General features: G+C 45.4%; 2 protein-coding genes across 14 annotated transcripts in view; one reads left to right on the forward strand and one right to left on the reverse strand.

The window, feature by feature from the left end:
• Nucleotides 1–267: 267 nt before the first annotated feature.
• Nucleotides 268–14,827, forward strand: LOC128341932 (zinc finger protein 829-like). The gene is made up of 4 exons (XM_053288607.1): nucleotides 268–414; nucleotides 3,728–4,740; nucleotides 7,581–7,713; nucleotides 10,361–14,827. The coding sequence occupies exons 2-4, from the start codon at nucleotides 4,039–4,041 to the stop codon at nucleotides 11,350–11,352; spliced, it is 1,827 nt and encodes a 608-aa protein (XP_053144582.1). The 5' UTR covers nucleotides 268–414; nucleotides 3,728–4,038; the 3' UTR covers nucleotides 11,353–14,827.
• A 1,193-nt stretch (nucleotides 14,828–16,020) lies between these two features.
• The window catches only part of IKZF4 (IKAROS family zinc finger 4), a 102,983-nt gene continuing 92,432 nt past the window's right edge, over nucleotides 16,021–26,571 (reverse strand). For 12 of the 13 annotated variants that reach the window (XM_053300057.1, XM_053300063.1, XM_053300058.1 and 9 more), the window contains 3 exons: nucleotides 24,442–24,591; nucleotides 23,270–23,401; nucleotides 20,666–22,588 (listed from right to left, as the gene is read on the reverse strand). In XM_053300057.1, the coding sequence (XP_053156032.1) occupies nucleotides 21,840–22,588; nucleotides 23,270–23,401; nucleotides 24,442–24,591 (1,031 nt within the window). In that variant the 3' untranslated portion in view covers nucleotides 20,666–21,839. Of the gene's footprint in view, nucleotides 22,589–23,269; nucleotides 23,402–24,441; nucleotides 24,592–26,571 lie in introns of all 13 variants that reach the window. The other variant, XM_053300056.1, reaches the window with a different exon arrangement.

Below are 26,571 nucleotides of genomic sequence, written 5' to 3' on the forward strand. Positions count from 1 at the left end.
GAAAATCATTTTGTGCAATGGGAATCAAAGGAGTTTTGTTTTGCAAGAGCCCCAGCCTCACGCTTGGGCAGGGCGGCCAGGATACCTCGCTCTGCCCAGAGATAAAGTCATCCTCAACTATTTTCTCTCCCCCTCTAAAGCCGAGTCGCGTCAAGAGTTAAATTGACTGGCAGCCCGATCCTCAAACCAGTTAAACAGGAGCACTTGGATTTAAGCCGGCTTAGTCCTATTGAGTGAGAGCTAAGCCCTGGAGAGGCCCAGGAAGCCGAGAGGGGGGATGCAATAGCCAAGGCTCCATCCTGCTCCGCCCTGGATTAAAAACCTCGGGATTTGAATTTTATCAAGGGGTGGGGGATTGTCTGCTGGGCTCGAGATCCTCAGGGGTCTGCGCGGAGGCAGGAACGGTGGGGAGCGGTGAGTTTAAGGGGCATCTGGGCAAAGAGACGCTGATGCAGCTGCAGGGGAGGGCGACGGAGAAATCAGGCGGAGTCGGAGACCAAAATCCGGGTGGGGGAGAGGGAGGGCCGGCAGAGGAAAGACGTGGTGCACGGAGCGCGCGGAGCGGGGGGGGGGGGAGTTCTCTCCTCTCGTCTACCGATGTCTGTAGAGTTATTATTTGCGCGAGGGGTGGGTGAGGGGACCGCCGCTTCCTTGCGGAGTTGGGACATGACGGGTCTGATCTGTAGGGTGCCGCTTCTCTGGGGCCTGCTCTGTGGAACCGCTTCTTCTTTTCCTTTGTCCAGCGTCGCTACTTCTTCGCACGCCCTCCGCCCCCACCCGTTGCAGCAAAGCCAAGTCCGAGGCGCCAAGAGCCTCACGGATGCATTCAATAAGACAGAGCGCGAGGCAGGGGGAGGGGAGGGAGTTATCGTGGGCTTTACAATAGGAAAGGGAGAAAAAAACCAGAGTTCTCTTTAAAAAGCCAGAGTTCTTGTTTGGCTGAAGGGAGGGGCGCTCCTCTCGACCCGCTTATTATCCCTGAATGATGCCATTCTCTCCTTCCAGCGGGATTCCTGAACTGGGGTTTCTGCCCTGCTATCCCCTTCGCTCGCAGAGAGTTTCCCAATTCCCCTTTCCCTGTGATCCCCACTTCCAGCCACTCGCTGCATACTGGGGGAGGAAAGGGAGAGACCATCAGACCTTGTTCGTTGGGGGGGGGGAGCGGAGGTCGGGGACAATCTCAGGGCTCTAGAGTAGCAGCAGCCACCTCAAACGCCCCCTCCCCCGCCGCCTCTTCCCTAGCCTGGCGCGCTGTTTGCGCCCTATCCGTGGTCCGGAGGTGGGGTGTGTGGCGGGCGCTGCTGAGAGCGCCCCGAAGGGTCTCGGCGCCTGACGTGGCGGAGGCGGGCAAGCAGGCTCTGAGCGACTGCTCTCTGCAGAAACGTCTTTAACTCCTGAGCCGATTAAGGAAGCCTTGTGCTTAGCCTGCTCTTGGGTCCCCCAGACAATAACAGCTCTGTTCTCCTCCTGCTTCAGCGAGTCCCACTCTTTAGGCTACCGTTTCTTTCCATGATAAGGCTTTGAAAAACAACACAAAACCCAGGCGAATCAAAAGTATCAGGCTTGCTACAAAAAATTGCAGAAGCCACCCTCACCTTGCCTACTTGATGTCTGGGAGTGATAACCTGCCCCCAACATAGCAGTCAGGGAATTTGGTATCCAGTGCCACTAGCACAGGCTTAGTAGTAGCAACATGAAGATTCCCGCCCGGCCCGCCCCCCCTTCAACATGTGTGCCGTTGCAATAAACCGTGTAAGGGAAATGCCCATCTGTGCATTCATTTGGCAGACCCTTGCTGCCATGTGTTGCTCCTAGAGAATAAATAAAAAATGTGTATCAAGCATATTGTCCGTATCATAACACTAGTTCACACAATAACGCCTCTCAGGAACTTAGCTGCCGGTGTTGAGGGATCGCATTATAAATGGCCAAGAAATGCAAATGCGGAGTGTGAAGTGGTTTGCCCTTGCTTTACTCTTTAGCTGGTTATTGCAACCTGTGGCAGTCCTTTTATTCATGAGGGGAGATGAGGTGGTTGCTTCTGGCAGCAAGTGACTGGGCAACCTTCCCTCCTCCCTTCCCCCCTGCAAGGCCTGCTCCATTTCCAAAGCTTGCAAAGGTCAGTGTTGAAGGAGGGCTGGCCCCCATCAGGGGAGTGGACTCTAGGCAAGGCCGCATTTGGCACTTTGCCTCAGGCACCGCACAGGATCATCTTGGGTTGCTGCTGGTGGCATATTTGCCAAGGTTTCCCAGTTAGGCTTGACTGAATCACCAGGGCTTAAGCCTTGAAAGGAATGCCTTAGAACCGGTGGAGTTGTCACATGCAGAGTGCATTCTCTCTCACCACTCACTGCAACCAGCTCTCATGGGTCTGGGATGGAGAGTTCAGGAAAGTAGTAGCCAGCCACCCTCCCCTTTCTTTAGTGCCTCTCTTTTTGGAAACACAAATCAGCACCCCTCCCCTGGAGATGGAACAGAAACGGACTGTGCCCATTCACCAAACTAACCCAACAGCAAGGCTGGCCTTATGGATAGGTGAGCTGGGCAATCACTCAGCCCAGGGCAACAAGCTGGTAAACTAATCATGATATCACTAATAAATTAACCATGCTGGGGAGGGGGGTGCTCCAAAGGCCCTCCTCACCCAGGGCACTATTTATCCCCCGGGGTAGTCTTGGCCAAGAGGTTCAGTTTTCACCAATCTGTGCACCGATGTTTCTTAGGCCTGCCCCCCAGCTCCACCCCTCCCTATTTTCTTCATCATCTCCCTCACTCCAGGGCACCACTGGAGAGAGGGGCGAATACAGGCCCCCTTTCCCCTAACGATGCCCCTGGCCCTCCTCCAGGGATTAGGTTTTTCCTTTATGAAACCTATTTATCTGTTTATATGCAAGAGTGCTTGGGAACAATCCACCACATAATGTTGCATAACTCTGAGCAGAGGCCCCGAGAGACCAGGTAATGGGTTGGGAGATGTGTGCCCCATGTTGTTCCATTGCTTAAGCTAAATTGGTCTGGATCTCACCAGAATCCTAGATGGAATTCCACATGCTCTGAGCACCTTGGAGGAAGAGTGGGATAATCACAATAGAAACCATATCAACCACCAATGAAATCCAAAAGTATCACTTTTAACACAAAAGCCAGAGTCCTAAGCAGAGTTGGTCAGTCGAAATGAGTAAAACATGTTTAGACAGATACCATCGTTCTTCATTGCCTAAGGTTTAGGGACTACAGTAAACAGAACAAGTACTGACTCAGAAAAAAAAAGGATTATGAAGTTTGAAGTGCAAAATCCCCATATAAAGATGACAGTGTGTGTCTGTTGCCTTTATAACTCAATGGCTTTACTTATTTTCCTGTTGCTATAGCAAAACTCTCTACACCTTGAACTGCGCTTTGAAATACATTCTGTATTTTAACTCATCTTCAAGCAATAGATTGTGCGTATAAATATACAGTGCTATGCTGCCACCACCACATGTATATCTAGCACAGGATGGCCTAGATTCTGCTATGTTAAGAATATTGTACCTATCTGTCAGTCTGGCCAGAGAAGCCACATAGCTCACTGTGTGATCTTGGGCCAGTCATTATTTTTCAGGCTAACCAATCAGCAATGTGAGGAAAAAACATGATAATGCCCTGAGCTCCTCGGAGGGAGGAGGGAGGGATATGAATATAATAATGAATATAATAAATGACATGTTATCTCTCTTTCTTCTAGGAACAAGCTTCAGGTAACTGAGCAGGAACTCTGGCCCTGTTACTGACTGGCCCCATTCTGGCCCCATTGCTCAGACCCACATGCACTGTGAGCCGTCAGAGGGATAACACATCCTAAGGACAGTAGACTCCAGGTACATAGACCAGAAAAGTAGGAGAGGCTTCCAGTAGACAGGAGCGGGAACCAGATTTGAATGGGTATAAGTCTGCCTCCCCAGAGATAAAATGGCTGAATAGTAGTAGTGGAAGGTGGCAGCCCTGGCTCTCCAAATTCAGGGAAAGCTTGACAGAAGGTCGTGTCCAGTAGTGAAAATGGAGCAGCAGGCACCAGCAGGCCTCAGGCCAGGAGAGGGACTGGGGGGAACGGGCAGAGACAGTTTTGCTATCCAGTCTAGGAACATCCGGGAGTTACCACGCTGGGCAGTGCCAAGACAGGAGGGCATCCCTCACCGCCTGGAATCCCAGTGGCAGGATTTGCTGAAGACCATGCAGTCCTCTCCTGCAGGATGGGGAAACCCACAGATGCCTGAACTGTCCTCCTGGGATGACCTGGTCACTTTTGAGAGAGTGTTTGGCTCTTGCCAGTGGCCTAGAGGTGATGGGGTGGCCCGACTCATGCCGGCTTTTGGTGCAGAAGCTCAGCAAACCTTTAGCAGCCTGAATGCCAGAGACAAAGTGGACTATGGGAAGGTCAAGGCTGTCTTCTTACAAGGGAACTCCACCAGCACAGAGATCCATCGCCAGCGCTTCAGGCAGTTCTGCTACCAGGAGGCTGAGGGGCCTCGTGAGGTTTGCAGCCGACTGCGGGAACTCTGCCATTGTTGGCTAGAGCCAGAGAGCCGGCCAAAGGAGCAGATCATAGAGCTACTGATCCTAGAACAGTTCCTGACCATCCTACCACAGGAAATCCAAAGTCAGGTCAGGGACCGTAGTCCAGAGACCTGTGCCCAAGCCGTAGCCCTGGCTGAAGGCTTCATCTTGAGACAGCAGGAAGGCGAGCAGCAGGAAGAACAGGTGAGAGTGGCTCTTTCCGGTGTGGAGTCAGCAACATGGCACAAAGGTCTGCCTCCCTTTGTCTCCCTCTCTCTCTCTGTGTATGAAATTGCATGCCCCTGTCAGGAATGGATATTATCTTATAACTGCTTCCCTCACAAACACAAAGTAATCTTATACAGATTCAACTAAGCGTTTATTCAGAAACAACTCCATTTTCTCCTTCTCCTTTCCCTCCTTTTTCCTTTCTGACTCCACTCTCCACACTCTCTGCAGGATCCCCACTGAGACAAAACTTCTCAACCACACAACATACTGGATAGAATGCAACAGATATCTATCATGTACCCTTTCCACATCTGAGAAAGGGAAATCAGGACACCTGCTATGCATTACATTAGGGGTAGGCAACCTTGGCTCTCCAGGGATGATGGGAGTTGTAGTTCAACAACAGCGGGAGAACCAAGGTTGCCTACCCATGCATTACATGAAGCAATAATGTGTCATATGGTAGAGGGCAGATATGTTCATGTTTCCAGTTTCTTGCAGGGGATGTAGGGAAAGTATTCCATAAGTCCAGAGTGCTTCTTTCCCCCCTCTTACTCCACCTAGGCTGTTTTTCCTACCCTATCGCCTCAGCTCTCCAAGGCAGTGGTGTGGAGGAGGTGACTCAGGGAAAAGCTACCATGGAGCCTCATGTGAGTGGGGAGAAAAGTGCAACTGTTCTTATTTCCTTTTGCATTATCATGTTTGCCATTCAGAACCTCCAACGGGCTACTTTTGGCAGTCACAAAAAGAGAAGTTTCCCCATTCATTTCTTGGAGACTGGTTAGTGCCACCAGGCACACTGGCTCTCACCCCGCAAAGAGGCTCCCTTGCTTCTGATCTACCTACTGCCTTGTGTATAAAAATCACTTTTCATAAGATTGATGGCAAAGTCCAAAAGAGATGCTTATAAATGCTTGACTTCAAAGTTAAACTTAGAAAAAACATTTCAGTATTTAAATGTGTGGCAACTCTAATACCAAATGCGTATCACTCCCAAAATACTAGAATTGGCACAAGTTCACACTTCCGAAGGTGGGAGATCCAGTTTTCAAGACAGATAGGCAGTGCTGTGGCAGAAAATGGATACAATTCAGCATTAGATATGAACTCAGTATACAGTGTAAAAATAGCCCACCTATGAATGACGATAGTGAAAAATGTGGTAAATGTAGATTTCACATCCCCTGATGTTGTTTTGTTCCTGAAGCCCTATTCACACATTGGTCAACAGAAGTACAATCTGTGTACAATTTATGCATGTACAGATTTGTACATACATGTTATATTCACATATATAACATATTATATTCACATATATAAAATATACACACATGTTATATTCACATATAGAACATATTCACATGCTATGTTCAACGCATATGCAATAGTGCACTTCCTATCTGTTGCTTTTATTTGAGGATGTCTGTACCTGAATTCACTTTTAAAACAAAACACATGCTGTATAGTCATTCACACAAAAACATATACATGTGTACAGATACCTGTACACACATACAACATAATATCTGAATAAGGCTTGTGTGTGGTGGTGGCTGGGGAGAGGAAGTGCAACCCATGACTCACTTGGACCTCTTCCCACATTTGCTTGGAACATCTAAAGCTGAACCTGTGTGCTTCACCCCCACAAAGAGGTGCAGAAAGAATCTGCCTCTGTCCTTGGGGCAGAGCAGGAAGGGGCTGCACAACTGCAATGTGTTGCCTTAGCAAAAGTACTAGTCTGGGTGAATTTCTTCACACATTGACCATGTGCTATGTCCTTATGCTAGCCCAACAGCAAAATTACACTAGCGCAATACGAGTTTGGCCTGGTGTGTTTGCTTTTTCTTCCAATTAAATAACAGTTGGGGGGGCACATACACCCATGATTAGGACTGTAGGGTGGGGCAGCTTAACCCATTCAGGCCATGCTGCTACAGCCCCAATGAAAACTGCATCCTTGAAGCTACAATTAAGGCCTCCAATCTCTATTGGAGGCAATTAAAGCTTCTATTCTGGGACTATGTGCAGCTTTGGGGTAGCAATTTTCACTGGGACCACAGCACAGCATCGAAGAGTTAAACACCTCCTCCCCACACACTGTGGTCTCAATTCTGATCCCTCATAGGAACATATGAAGTTGCCATATACTGAGTCAGTCCATTGGTCCATCTAGTTCAGTATTGTCTACACAGACTGGCAGCGGCTTCTCCAAGGTTGCAGGCAGGAATCTCTCTCAGCCCTATCTTGGAGATGCCAGGGAAGGAACCTGAAACCTTATGCTCTTCCCAGAATGGCTCCATTCCCTAAGGGGAATATCTTATGGTGCTTACACTTTTAGTTTCCCTTTCATATGCAAGCAGGGCAGACCCTGCTTAGCTAAGGGGACAAGTCATTATTGCTACATAACTGAAAACAAAAATACGGGGCCAAACCAGGGGCATAGCTAGGGGAGCGGGGCCCATGTTTGTCCCTCACCTGGGTGGCCCCTCAGAGTGAGGGAGATAATTAATAGGGAGAGGTGTGGAGCTTGGGGGCCTTAAGGAGTTGCGGGCCCTGGGGTGTTTGAACCCATCCACTCAATTATAGCTACATCCCTGGGCCAAACTAAAGGTTTAACATGTAGTCTGGCCCCAACCACAGTCCATTGCACCCAGTACTGCCAGTTTTGACTGAGAGGAGGTCTCCAACCCAGCTCTTCATGATCTCACACAAGTTGTTTATAGCCATCCTACCACAAAGCTGATAAGTTAGAGATGTAACCATTCATCTGTGCAAAGTACACCCCGTATAATCAACTGTTGATGTCATTTCAGGGACCTGAGGCATTCCAGGAGGCACCTGTGGATTTTTCTGAGGCACAGAGGGTCCTGCTGGATGCCAGACAGAGGCAGATTGGTCGAGAAGCCAGGAAGCAGGATAACGGCAGCACCGGTTCATTGGGCAAGGGTAGATAGAGGCTGAGCCACACTCTGTTATTCCTGGGGAAGGTGCAGATTGGTCCCTTCACTGACCATGGCATCCTTCTGAGCTCTCTGCAGGGGTTGGGAACAGGCAGCATTGCTTTGCAGTGACACCATTCTTCTCTCACAGGATGGTTCCAGAAGCTAGTGCAGGGAGACTACTGCTCTTCCTTGTGGGAACTATTCCTTCAAGTTGTGCATAGTTCCTTTTTGTCTATCTTTGCCTTTCAACATTGAAACTGCTGGATGAAGTAGTGTGACTTGACTACTATAATGCTCTGCATGCAAGGCTGCCTTGTGAAAATGGTTCAGAAAGTTTCCACTAATTCCAAGTGTGGCAGCTAGGTTTGTATCTGGAATTAACCACAGGGCTCAATTCCAACAATAATGCTGATTGTTGCTGAGCTCCACTGCTTATGAGTCTGTTTCTGGGCTATACTTGACAGCTGGTACAAACTCAGCTGTTCTGACAAAGCGTTTTGAGACCATAAGAACATAAGAACAGCCCTGCTGGATCAGGCTCAAGGCCCATCTAGTCCAGCATCCTGTTTCACACAGTGGCCCACCAGATGCCGCTGGAAGCCACAGGCAGGAGTTGAGGGCATGCCCTCTCTCCTGCCATTACTCCCCTGCAACTGGTACTCAGAGGCACCCTGCCCTTGAGGCTGGAGGTGGCCCACAGCCCTCTGACTAGTAGCCATTGATAGACCTCTCCTCCATGAAGTCATCCAAACCCCTCTTAAAGCCATCCAGGTTGTTGGCCGTCACCACATCCTGTGGCAGAGAGTTCCACAAGTGGATCACACATTGTGTGAAAAAGTACTTCCGTTTGTTGGTCCTAGACCTCCTGGCAATCAGTTTCATGGAGTGACCCCTTGTTCTAGTGTTGTGTGAGAGGGAAAAGAATCTCTCTCTCTCCACTTTCTCCATGCCATGCATGATTTTATAGACCTCTATCATGTCTCCCCGCAGTCATCTTTTTTCTAAACTAAAAAGCCCCAGGTGTTGTAGTCTTGCCTCATAAGAAAGGTGCTCTAGGCCCCTGATCATCTTGGTTGCCTTCTTCTGTACCTTCTCCAGTTCAACCATGTCCTTTTTAAGATGTGGTGACCAGAATTGTACGCAGTACTCCGTGTGGTCGCACCATAGTTTTGTATAAGGGCATTATAATGTTAGCTGTTTTATTTTCAATCCCCTTCCTAATGATCCCTAGCATGGAATTTGCCTTTTTCACAGCTGCCGCACATTGAATCAACACTTTCAACGAACTGTCAACCACAACCCCAAGATCCCTCTCCTGGTCCGTCACCGACAGCTCAGATCCCATCAGCATATACTTGAAGTTTGGGTTTTTCGTCCCAATGTGCATCACTTTACACTTGCTAACATTGAACCGCATTTGCCATTTTGTTGCCCACTCCCCCAGTTTGGAGAGATCCTTTTGGAGCTGCTCACAATCTGTTTTGGATTTCACTACCCGGAAGAGTTTGGTATCATCTGCAAATTTGGCCACATCGCTGCTTACCCCTGCTTCTAGATCATTTATGAATAAATTAAAAAGCACCGGTCCCAGTACAGATCCCTGGGGGACCCCACTTCTTACTGCCCTCCATTGTGAAAACTCTCCATTTATACCTACCCTCTGTTTTCTGTCTTTCAACCAGTTAGCAATCCACACATGTACTTGTCCCTTTATTCCATGACAGCTAAGTTTGCTCAGGAGTCTTTGATGAGGAACTTTGTCAAAAGCTTTTTGGAAGTCCAAGTAGACTATGTCAACTGGATCACCTTGATCCACACACTCGTTGACACTCTCAAAGAAGTCCACAAGGTTGGTGAGGCAAGATTTACCTTTTCGGAAGCCATGCTGGCTCACTCCCAGCAGGGCCTGTTCTTCTAGGTGCTTTACAATTTTATCCTTGAGGATGCTTTCCATCAATTTGCCTGGAACGGACGTTAGGCTAACTGGCCTGTAATTTCCCGGATCGCCCCTGGATCCCTTTTTGAAAATCGGAAATAAACCAGATTGGATTTTATTCTTCCTATCCCTGTTTTCACATTTTTGTACTGGTATTTAAAATATATATATATATATATATATAAAAATGGATTATATCTTTATATGATACATGGTTTTTAATTGTTGTAAGCCACCATGAGAGCCCGTGGCCAGAAGGCAGACTATAAATCTAATTATAAATAAAATAAAAACAATTTACATAGGAGATACAAAGTAATTTTTGTGAATTTATGTAATTCTTTATACTGCAGAATTTGGTTTGCAGATATTTGGTAGTTTTAGTACAGAATTCTAGATTTTTAAGCATGGGCAGCCCCACAGAGGACAGCACTTCTTAGTGTGGAAACCCAAATGAGTTCTTGTATGTCTCTGGACAATATACAAGGAGTCCAATCTTTGGTCCACCTGATTTAGTCCCTACTGACTGTCAGCAACAGGGGTTTCCTTCACTGGAGATGCTAGGGATTGAACCCTGGGGCCTTCAGGATACAAAGCAGGTGCTCTGTGACTGAGCTACAGTCTCTAGAGAAGTAAAGAGCACCTATTCCCAACCCATCTCCACCTTGGCAAATGGCTGATGGATTGACACTGATTTTATTTCCTTATCCCTCAGGTTCCAAGATAGTGAGCAGAGCAGAAGAGCAGTTTGAACATCAAGAGACCAGGGAGGAAGCAGCACCTGCGCTACCAGAGGGAACCCAAAGAAAAGAGAAGTCCCATCTCTGCATTGAATGTGGCAAAAGCTTTACTCGGCCATCAGATCTGGCTAAACACCTGAACGTCCACACAGGAGAAAAACCCTACCTGTGTGTCGAGTGTGGAAAAAGTTTTAGTCAGCTCTCCCATCTTACAAGACACCAGAAAATCCACTCAGGAGAAAAACCCCACATTTGCTCAGAGTGTGGAGACACATTCAGCCAGCGGGCGTATCTCGTCAGTCATCAAAGAAGCCATTCAGGAGAGCAGCCCTACCGCTGTTCTTACTGCCAGAAATGCTTCAGCCATCAGTCAGCCCTTAAGATACATGAGCGGAACCATATGGGTCAGAAACCCTATGCTTGTACTGACTGTGGAAAACGGTTTGTTTCTTCCTCTTCTCTGACTACCCACAGGAGGATCCACACAGGAGAGAAGCCTCATGCCTGCGGGGTGTGTGGGAAAAGGTTCATCCAGCATTCTAACCTTGTATCACACCAACGGACCCACTCAGGGGAGAAGCCTTTCTCCTGCAAGGTGTGTGGGAGGAGATTTGCCTACCCTTCTGATCTGACTAGACACCAAAAAATCCACACAGGAGAGAAGCCCTACCCCTGCGATGAGTGCGAGAGAAGATTCACCAGGCTCTCTGACCTTATTACACATCAGCGAATTCACACAGGAGAAAAACCATATCGCTGTCTTGAGTGTGGGCGAAGGTTCAGGCAGAGGGGAGTGCTGGTAAAACACCAGAAGTGCCATTCAAAAGAGAATCCAAAGGGAAGCGAGTCTATGCAGCCCACAGAACCACCAGCAAACAGCGAGTTCAAAGTCCGCGAGATAAAGCAGGAGAAAGAAGAACTGGAGAATCTGGCCGAGCCCAGTTCTGTTCCCTTACCCAGCTCCTGAGGATACTTGGGCCTGTGACTTTTATGGAGTGATATTTCCCTTTCCTCTGTTGCCAACTACCTGCTGAGTAACTGGTCACAAAAGCAGTTGTCCATTGGCATCTCCTTCTTGAGCTGTTAAGAACACAACACATGGGAGTACTTTGTGGACTGAGCTGTAGGTTCAGGAGAAAAAGGTAGGGAGGAATAAAAGCTTGTCCTCTCCTCAGCCACCTCCTTGCTGACTGTCCTGCTATCACTGTGTCCCTTGGAGGAAGCCAAGATGATCGCATTTGCTCGACAGGCACTGAAATAAATCTCTCCCAAGTAGTTGGCTTGTCTTTGTGGACTGCATAAGAAGAGAATCCTCTTCAGAAATAGTAGCTCTTTGTTACCTTGAGAGAAAGCACTAAATATAGCCACCTGCTCTGCATGTATCTAAGGCATGACTGGGACAATGGAGTGCACTTCTTTAACTTAACTCCATACAACGTTGCTGGAGAAAGTGAATATAGCTCCTTTCTGTCAGGGAAAACTCAGCCAGGGACTGGGGTTGTAGCCAAACGCACCATAAAACCCAAATGGGCCAGGTGTGCACAAGGGTAGAATGCCATGGTAAAGGCATAGGCTAGTAGCCTTCTTTGCATCACCCCACAAGGGCGGCAGTGGTAGGACCATTCCCTTCACTTCTCTACATAGGCGAGTTGAATGCAGCCATTATGTCAATCAAGACAGGACTATGGACATTCAGACCTTATTTACGCCACATTCTTATCCCACCTCCCCCCCCCCACCGCCACAGCCAGGACAACCTGAACTAAAGCTGCTTATTAACATGCATTTTACTAAGATGGGTGATTGGTAATGTCTATCCTGAATGGCAGTGTCTTTCCAAGATCTCAGGCAAAGGTCAGCCTTGATACCAGAGATGGTAGGGATTGGACCTAGGACTCTACACATGCAAAGTATGTGCTCTGCTAGTGAGTTTATGACCTCCAAGCGTTGCCAGCTAGAATTCAGACCCAGAACTTTTTCTCCCTTTCCAAGTGGACCCTGGCAAGCAGACAATTCCAACTCAAACTAAGCATGGTCTTCTGCCACCCAGCTCACTAATATGCCAGTCTGTCACAGGCCACAGAGAAAAGCAGACCTCCCAATTCCAGTGTTAGTTAAGGAGATGAATGGAACTATGCACTGGATGCAGATGCAGCAACAAGTAAACTTGGGTGGACAATCACCTTAGCTGTTGCTTCTATTCATCAACAAGATTCCCAATAGCCATTTCAGGAAGGGCCCCTATGCCTTTGAACACAGAGATGCAGCAACAGGATAAGTCTGATCTGCTGCTAGAGGCTCTTAGAGCCTCGCCAGAAAAAAAGTTGACAACCCAAGTTTTATTAAGTAGTGGCGTCTCAACACTTTTCTTGTCAGTATCACTATGAACTATTCGGATGCAACGTGTGGAAAATAGGTAACATTCGGTCATGGAGATATGGCTGCTTTTTGAGGGTGGGGTGGGGATTAGGTTAGATAGTAATGTTTGTTGCAAGATATTTTAGAATTAACCCAAACCTTTATATGGAACTGGCAAAAAAAGAGGAATATTTAGACAAGGCTGCATATAATTGCGATTCTGCAGAAGCATAGCCATTAACATCTTGGAAGACCTCTGCTTTCTTTCTTTAAAAAGCAAGTTTTAGCCTTCATAGTTGTAAAGATTACCTCATACTTTCAAGTTTATTACCTGGCTAGTGTCCCAGAAGTAAAGTGTGTGTTTTGGAGGCAGGGGCTCAGCCAAATGACACTTTTGCCTCTTTGGGTGAGCACAAGTAGCATGACTCAGATGTTCGCCACTTTGATTGATCTGAATAATTTATCCACGTCTCTGAATTTACCATTCTTGGCACAGAATGTTGACATTTCAGGGTAGAGTTCTCACACAGCTCTGCTTTTAGGGAGCCTTTGATACAGTGATTGAAATACTATCAACTTCAGATCATTTTAACAAAACAGCCATGCTGCTAAGAATTAATAGCTTGATCTTAAATAAAAATAAAAATCTGAGCTTGAAAGAATATGCAGCAGTTGTACAGCCAACCCGTATTACACATTTAATGGTGTTATATGCTAGGAATCCCTGCTTCTTGATTCAGAGTCCTAGAGTGTAGACATAGGCTATCCTACTGAGGTGGTTTCAAAGGAACTACATGAAAACCGTTTTTAAACTAGCAGTGCCAGTTCTTTTAAATATTGATTTGGTCTCACCCAATATACTTTTACAGCTTCTTTATTGAGTGTTGGCTAGTTTTATGCCAACTTTAAAAGTTTTTCCTTTGTAAATAAGAATTCAGTGTTGGTGGTCTAACTGGAGTTCCTGTTTCCAGGGGATTTCTACCTCAAAACTACGGCATAGTGACTTCTAACTGACGACCACAAGAGCTGTTTGGCAGGGATATAGGGGTTACTGTTCTCGGGAAGAGGGGGATAGAAAGCGTGTGTGGGGCGTCTCAGGTCAAACTAGGGTTGACCAATGCAGAATATCCCAGATAGGGACACCTTGACCACAGGGTGCATGGGTGGGAAACCTGAGTGACGATGCAACCAAGGACTGCAAACAGGGTATATGTACATATTTAGTATATAGGCTAGAACTGAGCATCATGTGGATTTTAACTTTCATTTTCTGTGAAGTTTCTAGCCCTTATGGCTATGGAAAGAAACTTGTAAACAAGTAGCTTGTCTGCCAGTCTCAGAAGCCACAGTATTCTGTCCTATCTTCCATGGCTAAGGAGAAGAAACAGAAAAAATAGTTGTTCTATACACATTTGATTGTTTGCTAATTTTATTTTGGATCTCACGGTATGCACAGCCCTGAATGGTGCCTGACCTTGCAGTACCATAAATATAGCTGAATGTACATGAATGGGATGAGCACTAAGAGAATACAGATGCAAGACAGGGAACAAAATAGAGACACAAGACAGGGTTGGACTCCCATCTTTATAGCTGGAAGGAGCCTGAAGAAGGTGGGAGCTGAACCAAAGGAATGTGGAAATCCCACATGAATGGATCTTTGAAACCTCCAGCATTCTGTGAGTAGGCCACTTGTGTTACAAAAGAGTTTGGAAGCCACTGCCTTAGTTGACTTGAGCCTGGAATATCTTGAATTGCTATCATTCAGCAATGTGTCTTTTAGGCTTAGTGTAGCCAAGGGAAAGCTGAAAATAGAGTGCAGAACACATTTTTTTCAAAATTCAAAGTCGATTTGAAAGCAGCAGCTCTGGGCAGGTTCTTGATCATGTGGGTGAAGGGCAGGGGACAATGTAGTCTTAGGACACAGGGGAGAGTATAACTATTTGGAGCTCCTGTGGAAGCAGCCACATTTTACTGGGTTTTTCTTGTCGGGGTTATTGCTGGAAACGTCATTGTTAGCACTGCAGAGTGAATAGTTTGTTCTGATTGGTTTCCACCATTAAATATAGTTTGCTTGACTCTGATCACTTTGGGTGTGTGTCTTGTTTTGGACATGTCAAGTACAGGTTCACAAGAGGGCTAGCAGCCATAGGAGTGTGATCTAATATGGTGAATGGCACAGGAAGAGGGTTATTTGCACAGTTTAACAAAATACTCAAAACAAAAATGATATTATCCATTTTACATGTGGGATTGGAATGGAGTCTATATCCAACTCCTTTGGGATTTAGAAACAGTGGAAAGTAGACATTAGTTCAGGATAAGAGCATCCCAGAATAAGAGGAACATCCAAAGGTGCTCTAGAAGACTTTAAGCTACCATCTTGGAATTTGCACCTTTAGCCTCCCCTAACCACATGAAAAGATTGGGACAGGAAAAGGATGTGTTAGGGATGAAAATGAACACTACAATCTACTTGCTCCTAGTCAAATCAAGACCTGAAGATATGGGAATTAGAAGGAATGTTCAAGTAGTAATCTTCTGTTAGCTACAAGGAGACACCAATTTTTACCTGGCAAGGCATGACAGGACAGTATACCACATCTTATTACATGTGGGGACCTAGGGGAGCATATGCTGGCACTAAATACCTGTGATTCATTGTAAGAGGTTATCCTCATACAGCAGGATATAAATTTATTAAACAAATGCCATACATACCTTTCTGCCTACACAGAGGAGCATCAGAGATCTAGATAGCCATCTAGCCCTTGCCCACCCCTGAACCATTCCACTTCTTCATAAGTGGAAACATGAACACTTAACTGTGAGATTAATTAAGGCATATAAAAATTAGCAGCTCAGTTACGGTTGCTTGCTTTCATCCCAGCAAGGGAATAGGTAGAAGGATCCTACAGAATGCCTCCAAGATCAAATTTTATTTCACTTGGTACTCTACCCTTACTTCAAAGAAAAACCTTGGCTTAAACATATAGAGATTCAACACTGGCTGCTCTTCTGTGGATCACAGAAGCAGAGAGAGAGAGGCTAGCCTACCAAGGTTTGTGCTGCTGTTTCTTCAGAGGCAGCAGAATGACCAGAATATTCCTCTATGCTTGTGTGCCTATCAGTTCCCTCTGCTGAAATGAATGGAGGGAGCCTATGTGCACCCAAGTGCAGACTCAAGTGCATCAGAGTGGCTCTAGATCAGGATGCTGCTGATCTAAGGGTGGGCAACTAAAAGAGGCAATAAAATTGTTAGGGCAGCAAGAGACCAGACTGTTAAATTACTCATGTTTATTTATAACAGACCTTCAGCCAGTACAGTACAAAACTTAACAGTAGTATAATCTCCATTACACAAATATGTACTTACAATATATTACAGATACAAAAAAGCTTTTGCAGTAAGAGGTTTCTTTTATTTCAAAGCGAGTTTAACCCCACCAAAAAAAGAAAAAAGAAAAAAGGACACCAGCAAATCCAATAACAACCTACAAATGAAAGCTCATTAGAAAGAAGAGAAGAATATTGTAGCGGGTTGGGGATATTGCACATCTTTTTGTTCTTCATACATCTGGTTTAAAAATATATATATTTACACAAGTTAAAGAGACCTGGAGTTTTACAAAATTCCTACATTTGTTTTTTAGGCTCCTCATATAGGTGAAAGCAAAAATAAAAAGGAACACTGGTTTCTTAGAAAGTTCAGAGCTTTGTTTTTCTAAAAACAAATCTGTTTCCATTTTCACAAAAAGGAGAGAGCAGAGGTATGGTGTGAAGTCCAAAACCGGATTCTTGCTCCCCAGTTCAAAATAGAAGCAGGGTTAAGATTCATACTATTCCACAGTGCAGTAAATACGGTTCAATGGTGATGTTCTGGACACCTTCATTTAAATCCAGAACTGCCCAATATTTCCGATTTAAAAAGAACCAGAAAAAAGTTCATACAGAGTGGTTCTTCTCCCACTAAAAAAAAAAAGGAGGCAGCAAAATTCTGAATGTGGGTTTTGTATGGAGGCACAAAGGGGTAGCTTTTTTATTTTATAAACCAACGGTAAAAATGACACTTTAGGTGCATCAGTTTCTAAGTGTGACTGCCAACTGAAGCCAAGCACCCAAGGGCCACCTTTGGCTTTCAAGAAGTCAGCAACCAACTTTAAAAGCTGACTCTCATATTCATTTTTCTGTCAGAAATTCATACTTTTATCAGGAAAAATTGTGTAAAAATGTAACAGGGATAACTGCACAACTGTATTTTCTTATTAAGGTTGCATGTCAGGAAGCTGATACATACTTCACTTGACAAGTGTATTAAGATGACAAGCACATAAACGCAACCATTCTACTTAGGTTTAATACAATTTTTGATACCAATGTTTTGTCTCTGCATTGGAAGAAATTATGTAGCTTCCCAGAATTTTGTCTACTGGAGACAAAAAACTCATCTATGGATGAAAGATCATCCATAGATCTTTCTCTGATCTATGGAAAAGATCAGGGAATTGAGGATCATTTCTCGGGTTCAAAATGATAGATGGAAATTCAACTCCAAAAGTTTAACTTTTCAGACCAAGTTTCTTTCCCACCCCCCACCCCACCCCCACTTTTAATACAAGTCTTCACTTTGCTTTAGTGAAACTTCTATGCTGCTGATTTACTGAGTGGAAAAAAAAACAGATACAAATGTTGTTCTCGGCTTTATTTCCTGTTCTACTTAGAAGATTGGATGTGGCATCACCCAATGATGCAGAGATTTAACACAGAGATTTATTTATTTATTTTTACTTAGGTCTGGGGAAAGGGTTGCACTCCTTCCATGCAAGACTGAGTAATTGGGGGCCTTGGTTGAATGATTTCATAAATATCAATATTTGTTTTGCTTTGGTATTATGGAAAATGTTTCCTTGCCTATTTAAAACACCTAGTTTTACCCAAAGCACACTGGAAAAAAGGGCCTTTAAAAGGCACAAAACAATGCTGCATGTGTGCCATGATCAGGAGTCCAGACAGCCTCATGTACTTGGAGGAAAAAGCCATTTGTCAGGTACTATAGGAAGAAATTCTACCCATATATTGAGAAGTGCCTTCTGCATACTCTATCTAGGCCTAGGTCCACACTGAAAAAGCATGCACACAGTTGATTCTGAGGGCTGCTTTTCTCTATACTTTTATAAACACAGGTCTACCTGGATCTGAAGATGTACAAATATCTTCTCTCAGGAGATTCAATTCCATTATAACATTTGGGGCTCATGTGACAAATGTTTTAAGTCTCTCCGATCACATTTGTGAAATTCATGTATCATTTTTCTAAGGAAAATCTTATAAGCAGGATCCAACAAAAATCTAAAATCCTGCACACTTACATGGGCCAAAAAGGTTGTTGGGATGAGCAGCAAATATTATGCTGGAAATCAGCTTTGAGGTTTTTTATTACGTGTAATGAATGTACATCAGGTTTCCAACATGCTGCTCTTCCGAGGCTCTTCACAAGTTTTTCCCGAGAGCCCACCCATGTCTTAAAAAAGTAACATAAGAAGTAGTTTTAAAATATGCTTTCTCTGACAGAGAGCACAAATGGAATACTGTACCTCCAGTTCATTCATTCAATACAGCTGTCTTCCTACCAAACAACATGTGTTAATCCTACCTAGGTCTTCAACTTTTGCAAGATCTGCAGAGGAGAAATCCTAACCTTTAGACCAGTATGAAGTTAAAACATTCAAAAAAATGACATCTAAGAGCTTGACTGCATGACCTTGGCCAGTCACAGGAGAGCCCTCATGACAATTTAAAGGACAGAACTGCCATCCTTGGAGCCCAGTGGACATTTCATTTGAACATATTTTTATGAAGTATCCAAGTCTTGGAGAAAACTGTGTCATGTGAATGGACTCAGGTGTAACAGTAAGACAGAAAGTGCTGAATTTTTAAATATGTACAGCAATAGGAGATATGAGTGACCAAAAACGAAAACAAAACAAAAACCCAAAATCCTTTATCTTCAGGTCTAAGGAATTTCAGGGAGTTAGAAGTGCAATGCTCATGGAAAGACAAGAATTGGATTCTTAAGCCTCCTTAGCCATTTGGTAAGTCTCCCCAGTGCACTTCATTTCTATTGCACAATGGTAATCAGAATGACAAGAATTTTAATATTTTATTCTTTCATCATCTGCTGAAGCTACAATATAGGTTTTTGGGACCAGTTTCAAATGCCTTCCAAGCCTAACACACCATTCTTAAGCTGGTCCCAAGTGAGAGAACAGAAGGAAAAAGTGACTTTGTACCAGAATGATTAAGAGCTTTGAAAAAGCATGGAAGGGTGGAGTACAACTAGATAAAAGTTCCACCTCTCCCACCAAGCTCCTTGAATAATTCCCAGAATGTCCGGTCTAATAAGGCCTTCCCACCAAAGAGAGCCTCTCTGGCCTTCAACAGCTCAGAAAGTTCAGTATTTCACATCTCAAAAAGCAATACAGAAAGAAGGGGAAAGTAAAACAAGTGTTGCAACTTGAGGTGTTTGTTTTAAGTAGAAAAAGAACAGCCTTTGGTTTATCCCAGAAGGAAGCAGTTTGCTGGGCTGCTGTTGAGCAAGTTATTTTTATGCATTACGGGCATTTATGTAAAACCAAGAGCCTTCTCTTGCTTCTCATGGCCCTTGCCCAACTAAGGTTAAAGACTGTTTTAACCTTCTGTCCACGTTTCTTTCTGTCAGGCAAGGTGTTTCCAGCATCCCAAGGAATCTAGCCTTAGATAAAGGCAAGCTCCCAAGTTATACTGCCTTCTAAGCTGGCGATTACACTCTTTAAGAACAAGTATCTACAAGAATTGCACTCTCTTTTGGAAAAAGCCAGTAAGTTCATCTTTGACTAATAGGAATGACGGTGTAAATCTGACGAGTGTAGCTATCAACCTTGCCTATAGTCTGTTGTCAACTGCAATCTTCAACCAGACTATGGGATGGAGGTTTCAGCCCTTCACGGTGATCAAGGCATTAAGACACTAAGTACATATGGGGAGGTTTTCCTGCAGGACCTGCATCACAGAAAGCCAACTGCTCCCTCTGGTACCACTGTCCATGTACCTGCGAAGAAGCTGGGACTCATCGCTGTGTACAACTTGGGCAAATGGTTTTGCGGGCAGTTACTCTGCATTTCCCTTCCTATGCAACTGCAGCCAGTTGGCCTAGAAGCAATTCACCTCCCTGAATGGGGGAAGAGATTCCTCTTAAGGAACAAGACACTGCAAAATACACCTATCCTCTTAGTTTGGGGTGTTCAGTATGCTTTCCCATAAATGTTTAAGACAGCAGCTGGGATCCAGGGAATCCTGCTCACTGAATGGGGCTTTCCTGCTCACTCCATCCTGCAGCTCCCAGCACCCCTGAAAATCAGGGGACCCCCAGGAATAGTGTGGGGTATGGCACAGGTGTCTGCTGGTGGAGAGGAGAGTTGGTGGAAACCCCCCCCCACGCCACCCCCCCACCAATTGTGCAAGTAGAAGTGCTGTTCTACTTGCACAAATGCTAATCAGGACCCAACACAGACTTTCTGTCACTTTGTGGCTGCTGCTGTCAGTTCCGGCTAATGAGTTCAAAAAGTGTTTGCTTGATGGTCACAGATCAATACGGCTTACGACTGATCTGTGCAAATAAAAAGGCAGTCATGCCCAGTGGAGAAGCTAAGCAGTTAACCCCCAAGCTGCTCAGTGGTGAATCATTTCCAGAAGACTGACTGGAGAGGCACACATCAAGCACAGGAACAACTAGGGGAAGTGAAAGGGCTTGAACTCCCAGCTCTGGAGGAATATCCTGGCTCTAGTGGTGACAAGAAAGGTTACTAGGCTGATTCCACAGATGCTCTTCCTAACATCTTTCTTGTCCCTTGCTGAAAATTCCTTGATATCTCTTCGGGATCACATCCTGGTTAACAGGGTCAATTTTATTTTTTCACCATAAAGGACATTGCCTGCTTTTGGAGAAAGAAGTTGGTGACAAATGCTCGTGTCTAAAACCTCCAGCAGAGAATGGGTCTCTAAGACCTAACGGAAGGAAGCACAAGAGAAAGTTAGCTCATATAACCTTTCTGGAGAGAAGGTGTGGCTGACTGTCAAATATGCCAAGCATACCCCAGATTCCCATCAGCTGGGAGGCAGAATGTAGTGTTAACTGCTAAGGTGCCTTCATAGCATCTTGGGAACAGCATCTGCTTTCCTAGTGCTGATCCTTAGTTGACTATGCAAGGCAAACTTCATACAAAAAGTGCTCACCACCTTCCTTCAAATTAGGTGGCACTGCAGTGCCTTCATTTCCAAATGTTTGCCACCCCCCAGGGCCCTCAATAGAGGAGATAGCACATATCAGTTAAAAGCTGTCGTAAGCAGAAGAATAGAGGTACTGAGTTCTTGGGACCAGAGTTCCTAGTAAGACACCACTCTACATCCATTTCACAGATACTCATAAAAGAGGGTATATGCAGTTCATCCTGACATTCACCAACTCAGTGTAGCTCAAGTTGCGACTCTCCTAGCCCCTAGAACGGGGGAAGTTCTATAATATTTTAGCACCTGATCTGAGGTTCTTAATATCTAAAATGGTGGCTTGACAGAGACACCCAAACTGAAACCAAAACAAGCCCAAAGAAATTCTGGAGGAGGGAAGAAGGGACTTAGACCTTAATGACACGTATACGTTGCCGATGTGCACCAGAGGCTTACATGTCCCTCAGTGGAGAAAGTCCCCAGCAAAATGACATAAGGGAGAGGGTTACCAAGAAAATAAGAGAAAAGGGAGATAAAAGAGTAATAAATAACTACAAATGGGAGAGAATTAAAAGCACAAAAGTATGTTAAAAATCAATGAACACTAATTAAATAAACACAGCATAGAAAAAGGCAAATGTTATGAGCTCCTCCCCGTCTCAAGTTTGTTGGATTTTTTTTAAGTTAGTTTTTTTTAAATATTTCTCTTTTTTAGCCAAAGTCAGTGCAAAGGAGTACAAAAGAAACAAACAGTTCCATGCCAAGTAGGATGGAGCACTAGAGACGAGGAGGGAGATAACTCGGGAAGAAGGGTGAAAGGGAGCGTGTTTGGGGCTAGCCTACTTTATGTTCCCCTCGCACTATGTGGGAGGAGAACTCGTACCGGTCTTGGCTGTGATAGCCACAGATGTTGCACTCAAAAGGGTCTCTAAAGCCATGGCAGCCCATGTGGATGGTAAACATGACGTGGTCCAGGAATAAGATCCGGCAGTGCTCGCATTTGAAGGCTTTTACCTGTTCCCCTTCATCATTCACCACACGCAGGGCTTCTTTGGCTGAGCTGGGAGTTGATCGAGTAGTGGTGGGGATGATGCCCTCTTGCAGTTTTGGGTCCTCTTTGGCGTAGGCCGGACTCTGCCGGCTGCTGGTGCAGTTCCCAATGCCGGGCAGCAGCGGCTGCTGGGAGCTCCTCTCTTCGTGAATGCTCTCAGTGTCTGTGGAATCCTGGCAACCATTGCTAGGTGATACCATGCTTGGTTCCCGTGATGCCCGGTACACAATCTGTGTCCCATCAGGAAGGTCCTCATGGCCTTCAGCAGCTTCTCGGCTTCCTGCTATTTCTAACCGACCTGGCAGGGGCTGGATTTGAGTGTAGACAGAACTGATGACAGGCGTGATCTCAGAAATGCAGTTTGTAGGTGGGAGTCTGAGAGGGCGCAAGTGCTCTGCCCCCACGAAAGACAGTGAACCGCCAAAGCTGGGGTCCATGGGATGGTGGGCACCCACCATTTCCACGTCCTTCTCAAAGCCAGAGTTGACATCAAATGCCAAGTCGGAGAGGCCAAACCGCATCTGCTTCTCTCCTAAGGCAAAAGATCAAAGAGGGTCACAATATATATTCCCACTCAAAGTCAGATTACAAGCTTATTAAGAGTGCAAGACAAATTAAGGCTGGTAGGGATACAGCACTTAAACAAGCCTACAAATAAAGTTCTGGATGTTGTGCGAATGGCTTGGTAACACGCAGTTCTTTTGATTCTACCAGACTGGATGTAAAGAGTTCTTACTGATGTAAGTTTTTAAAAATGGCAACTTTCTATGAAGTCTTTTAAAAATAAAACACATTGTAGTAAAATAAAGTTATGAATACTGGGAATGGTTTCAAAGTCATAACTTTGTGTGAGTTTTTGCTATTCCATGTTGCTCCTAGTAACAATTCCTTTTTGATGTCTATTCTCTCTGCCGTATTCTAGCACTGCTCTGGCCCAAAGGTGAAGGCAAATCCCTCCAACAGCAGCTAATCCATAGAGATAAAGTGCTATTCTAGAGTTAGTTGCCACCCTGCTGCTGGATGAGTGATCACCATCCAATCACTTTTTGGGGTAAGGAGAGATGTGCTAAAAGCTGGTAAGGCTGAGAACACAGAACTGGAGAAACATCCAAGGCTGCCTATAGCATAACTACCAATAGTGGTGGGCAACAACCTCATCATCCTGTTATTGTTTGCTGCCCCCTTTCAGGAACTCAGGGGGGGAATTCCTTACCCACAAACTTCTGAGGTGTGGAGCGTTTTCGTTTGGTGATGCTGTTTGCCAGTCGGTCAATGAAAGTTGGCCGGTCGGCTGAGGAGTGAAGCATGGAGTCCGGCACCATCTCCAAATCTCGTATGTCGTCACCTGGCAAGGAAACAAAATTGGAGCTTTTTTTTTTGGTTGATCAGAATAGTTCTGTCTCATCCCTCGTAGGGGGCCTGGACCACGCTGTGAAAGTGACAAGGGAGGCTGATAGGAAGCAACTTACTGGGAGAGGAAATGGCACACAATAAAATGGGTGAGGACAGAACTGGTTCTGAATGCAGACTTCCATCCAAACCCTTTAGATCCTGTTCCCCTGGCCCATGGTCGTCCCACCCATTTAGACTTCTTGGTTCATTATTTGTCTACTAGTCGTCCCCCCCCCCGCTTTATCTGCTAAACCTCCATTTTAATCTGGCCTAGAAATGGGACTCCAGTTCCTGTTACCTAACCAATGACTGCTCATGAAGCTGACAATGACTAATGCTGCACTTAGAAAGCAAATCTCTACGGTGACTGGCGGGAATGGCACCTCAAAAAAGTAGAACAGGTGACCCTCATTATTCATGGGGTTTCTGTTCTTGCCTCTAGGTGCGAATATGGAAACTGCAAAACACAAAACCTTACACCATGGGAATCTAGGGGTTAGGTTCCTACACACAAACAAGGCTAATAGTGAGGGGGTGGGGAGAGAGAAGAGAAGGTCATAAATAAGAGAAAGAAAGTACTTGCTCTCCAGCAATGCCAATTTTCACAAAAAATTGCAAGATTATTATTATTTTTTAATTAAGAGCCACAAAATGCCTCTGCACTACAAAGTGGCAGTAGGAAATGACATTGGACATCATTTCAGAGTCATTTCCGGCCACTCAGGTCTGCGAATAGAAGAATTTTAGCCCATTTTAATAGAAACCGGGTCTCTAAGACCCATCTATGGATAGGTGAAACCATGGTTGTTGAACCTGCAAATAACGAGGGCCACCTGTACTGGTAGCACCAAAATCTTGCAGTACCTTAGTCAACTTGGACTGTGCCACCCACACAGATCCTGCTAGCCCATTTGAATATTTGCAAAACCTATCTTTAAGCTTCCTAAAACATATTCCTTGGGCCTGCCTGTTCTAGCCTGGCAACAGACTTACCTTGCTGGCCAGCCAGCGACTGTGGTTCAGTGTTAAGACTCTGCAGGTAGTTGTGACAGCGTTCCTTGTGCTCTTCCAACGTGCTTTGCTGCTTGTAGCTGCGGCCACAATAATTACATTTGTACGGCTTGCCAACTGTAGGGGAGGAGACTAAACAACAGAAACAAAAGCAAAACCTAAGTAGGGTCCAGTAATAAAACTCACACATTCTTTGAACCATCACAGCAACCTATGGGTCAGCAAGAATGGGGAAGTGTTGACAGACTGCCTGCAGCCAGAGAGATGAAAAGAGACAGGCACAAACTGGTAGGCTGCTCTTAGGCAACAAATCTTAAAATAAAGTTTGCAAGCCACTTAGGAAGAAGGTGGACATTGTTTTTAATTGTATTTTTAAACATTTCTATAATGTGGTTCTCTAATAAGAACCAATGCAGTTAACAAAAAAACAAACAAAATAAGAACAACTTAGGACAATTTAAAAGAAAAGGAAAAAATCAGTAATAGTCCAGCAGCACAGCAAAACAGCAGAACAGCATTAGAGGATCAGCTAGCATCAAGGGCTCTCTCAAAGAGCCAAATTTTAACCAATGGAAAATCCCTATCCGTCTTAGACGCCCAGCAACATAAGAGCTCAGCTCCCCTTCCCCAGGAAGAGACAGGATGAACAGAGGGAAATCAGGATGGTGGCATTTAACATTTATATTTAACACATTTATAATATTTGTGATTTATTCCATCACATCAAGCTAAACTACAGCAGCTGTCATAAGGACATAAGGAAAGCAGTGCTGGATCAGGCCCAAGGCCCATCTAATCAGTGGTGGATTAATGGAGAGGCAGGGTAGGCATTTGCCTACGGGGGCAAATTTTTGCTGCTCCTCAATTTTTTTTGCGCCTGGGGGGGCTGCAGCGAGGGGGGCAGGCAAAGAGAAAGTCCCCCTTTTGCACTTAAAAAAAACCACACATGCTGCTGCGCAGTGGCAGCAGTAGCTGCAGGGAGGGTGGGTGAGGAGAGGAGAGTTCTTCCCCTTTACCCCAATATTTATGTTTATCCAGGGAGGGAACATAGGAAACTGCCATATACTGAGTCAAACCATTGGTCTATCTAGCTCAGTATTGTCTTCACAGACTGGCAGCAGCTTCTCTAAGGTTACAGGCAGGAATCTCTCTCAGCCCTATCTTTGGGAAGCCAGGGAGGGAACTTGGAACCTTCTGCTCTTCCCAGAGCGGCTTCATCCCCTGAAGGGAATATCTCGCAGTGCGCAAACATCAAGTCTCCCATTCAGATGCAACCAGGGCAGACCCTGTTTATCTATGGGGACAAGTCATGCTTGCTACCACAAGACCAGATGGGGCATGGAGGCAGCAGGGAGTGGGGTGAGGAGGGGAGAGTCCCCTCTTTTACAGAGATGGCCAGGCGGTGAGCTCCTCCCAGCTCCCCTCCCTCCTCCTAAGTGACTGCCCGGGCCTCTCGCCTCTCTGCTGAGCAGCCATGTGGAGGAAGGCCGGAAATGGGCTGCTCAGCCGAGAAGCGAGAGGCCCGGGCAGTCACTTAGGAGGAGGGAGGGGAGCTGGGAGGAGCTTGCCACACTGCCATCCCTGTAAAAAGGGGGAACTCTCCCCTCCTTGCCCCCCTACCTTCCTGCAGCTAGTGCTGCCGCCGTGCAGGGGCATTTTTTTTTTAAAAGCACCCCTGCATCTAACTCCAGCATCCTGCTTCACACAGTGGCCCGTCAAACACCTCTGGGAAGCCCACAGGCAAGAGCTGAGAGAATGCCCTGCTGCTTCCAAAGACAGAATCGGACTGCCTTTTATGCCCCTATTCAACCCCAGCACAGCATCCCTCCAGTGGTTGCTACTGGTATCTACCTTATCTTTCCTTTAGACTGTGAGCCTTTTAAAACCATCTTAATTTGTCTGTATAACTCTTTGAGCACATTTGTTGAAAAGCGCTATATAAATAGTAGTCATTGCTGGGAACTAGGAAGTCAGAAATCTCCAGTTCAACCCTTGCCTCAGCCTTACACTTGCTAGGTAGCAGAGACAAAGCGCTGTATCAATTCCACCATTTATCTAAAACCGATCTACCTTACATGATGGTTGCAAGGATTACCAAGATATTGTATGTCA

Source organism: Hemicordylus capensis, chromosome 2 (genome assembly GCF_027244095.1).
Source record: "Hemicordylus capensis ecotype Gifberg chromosome 2, rHemCap1.1.pri, whole genome shotgun sequence".
Classification (NCBI taxonomy): Eukaryota; Metazoa; Chordata; class Lepidosauria; order Squamata; family Cordylidae; genus Hemicordylus; species Hemicordylus capensis.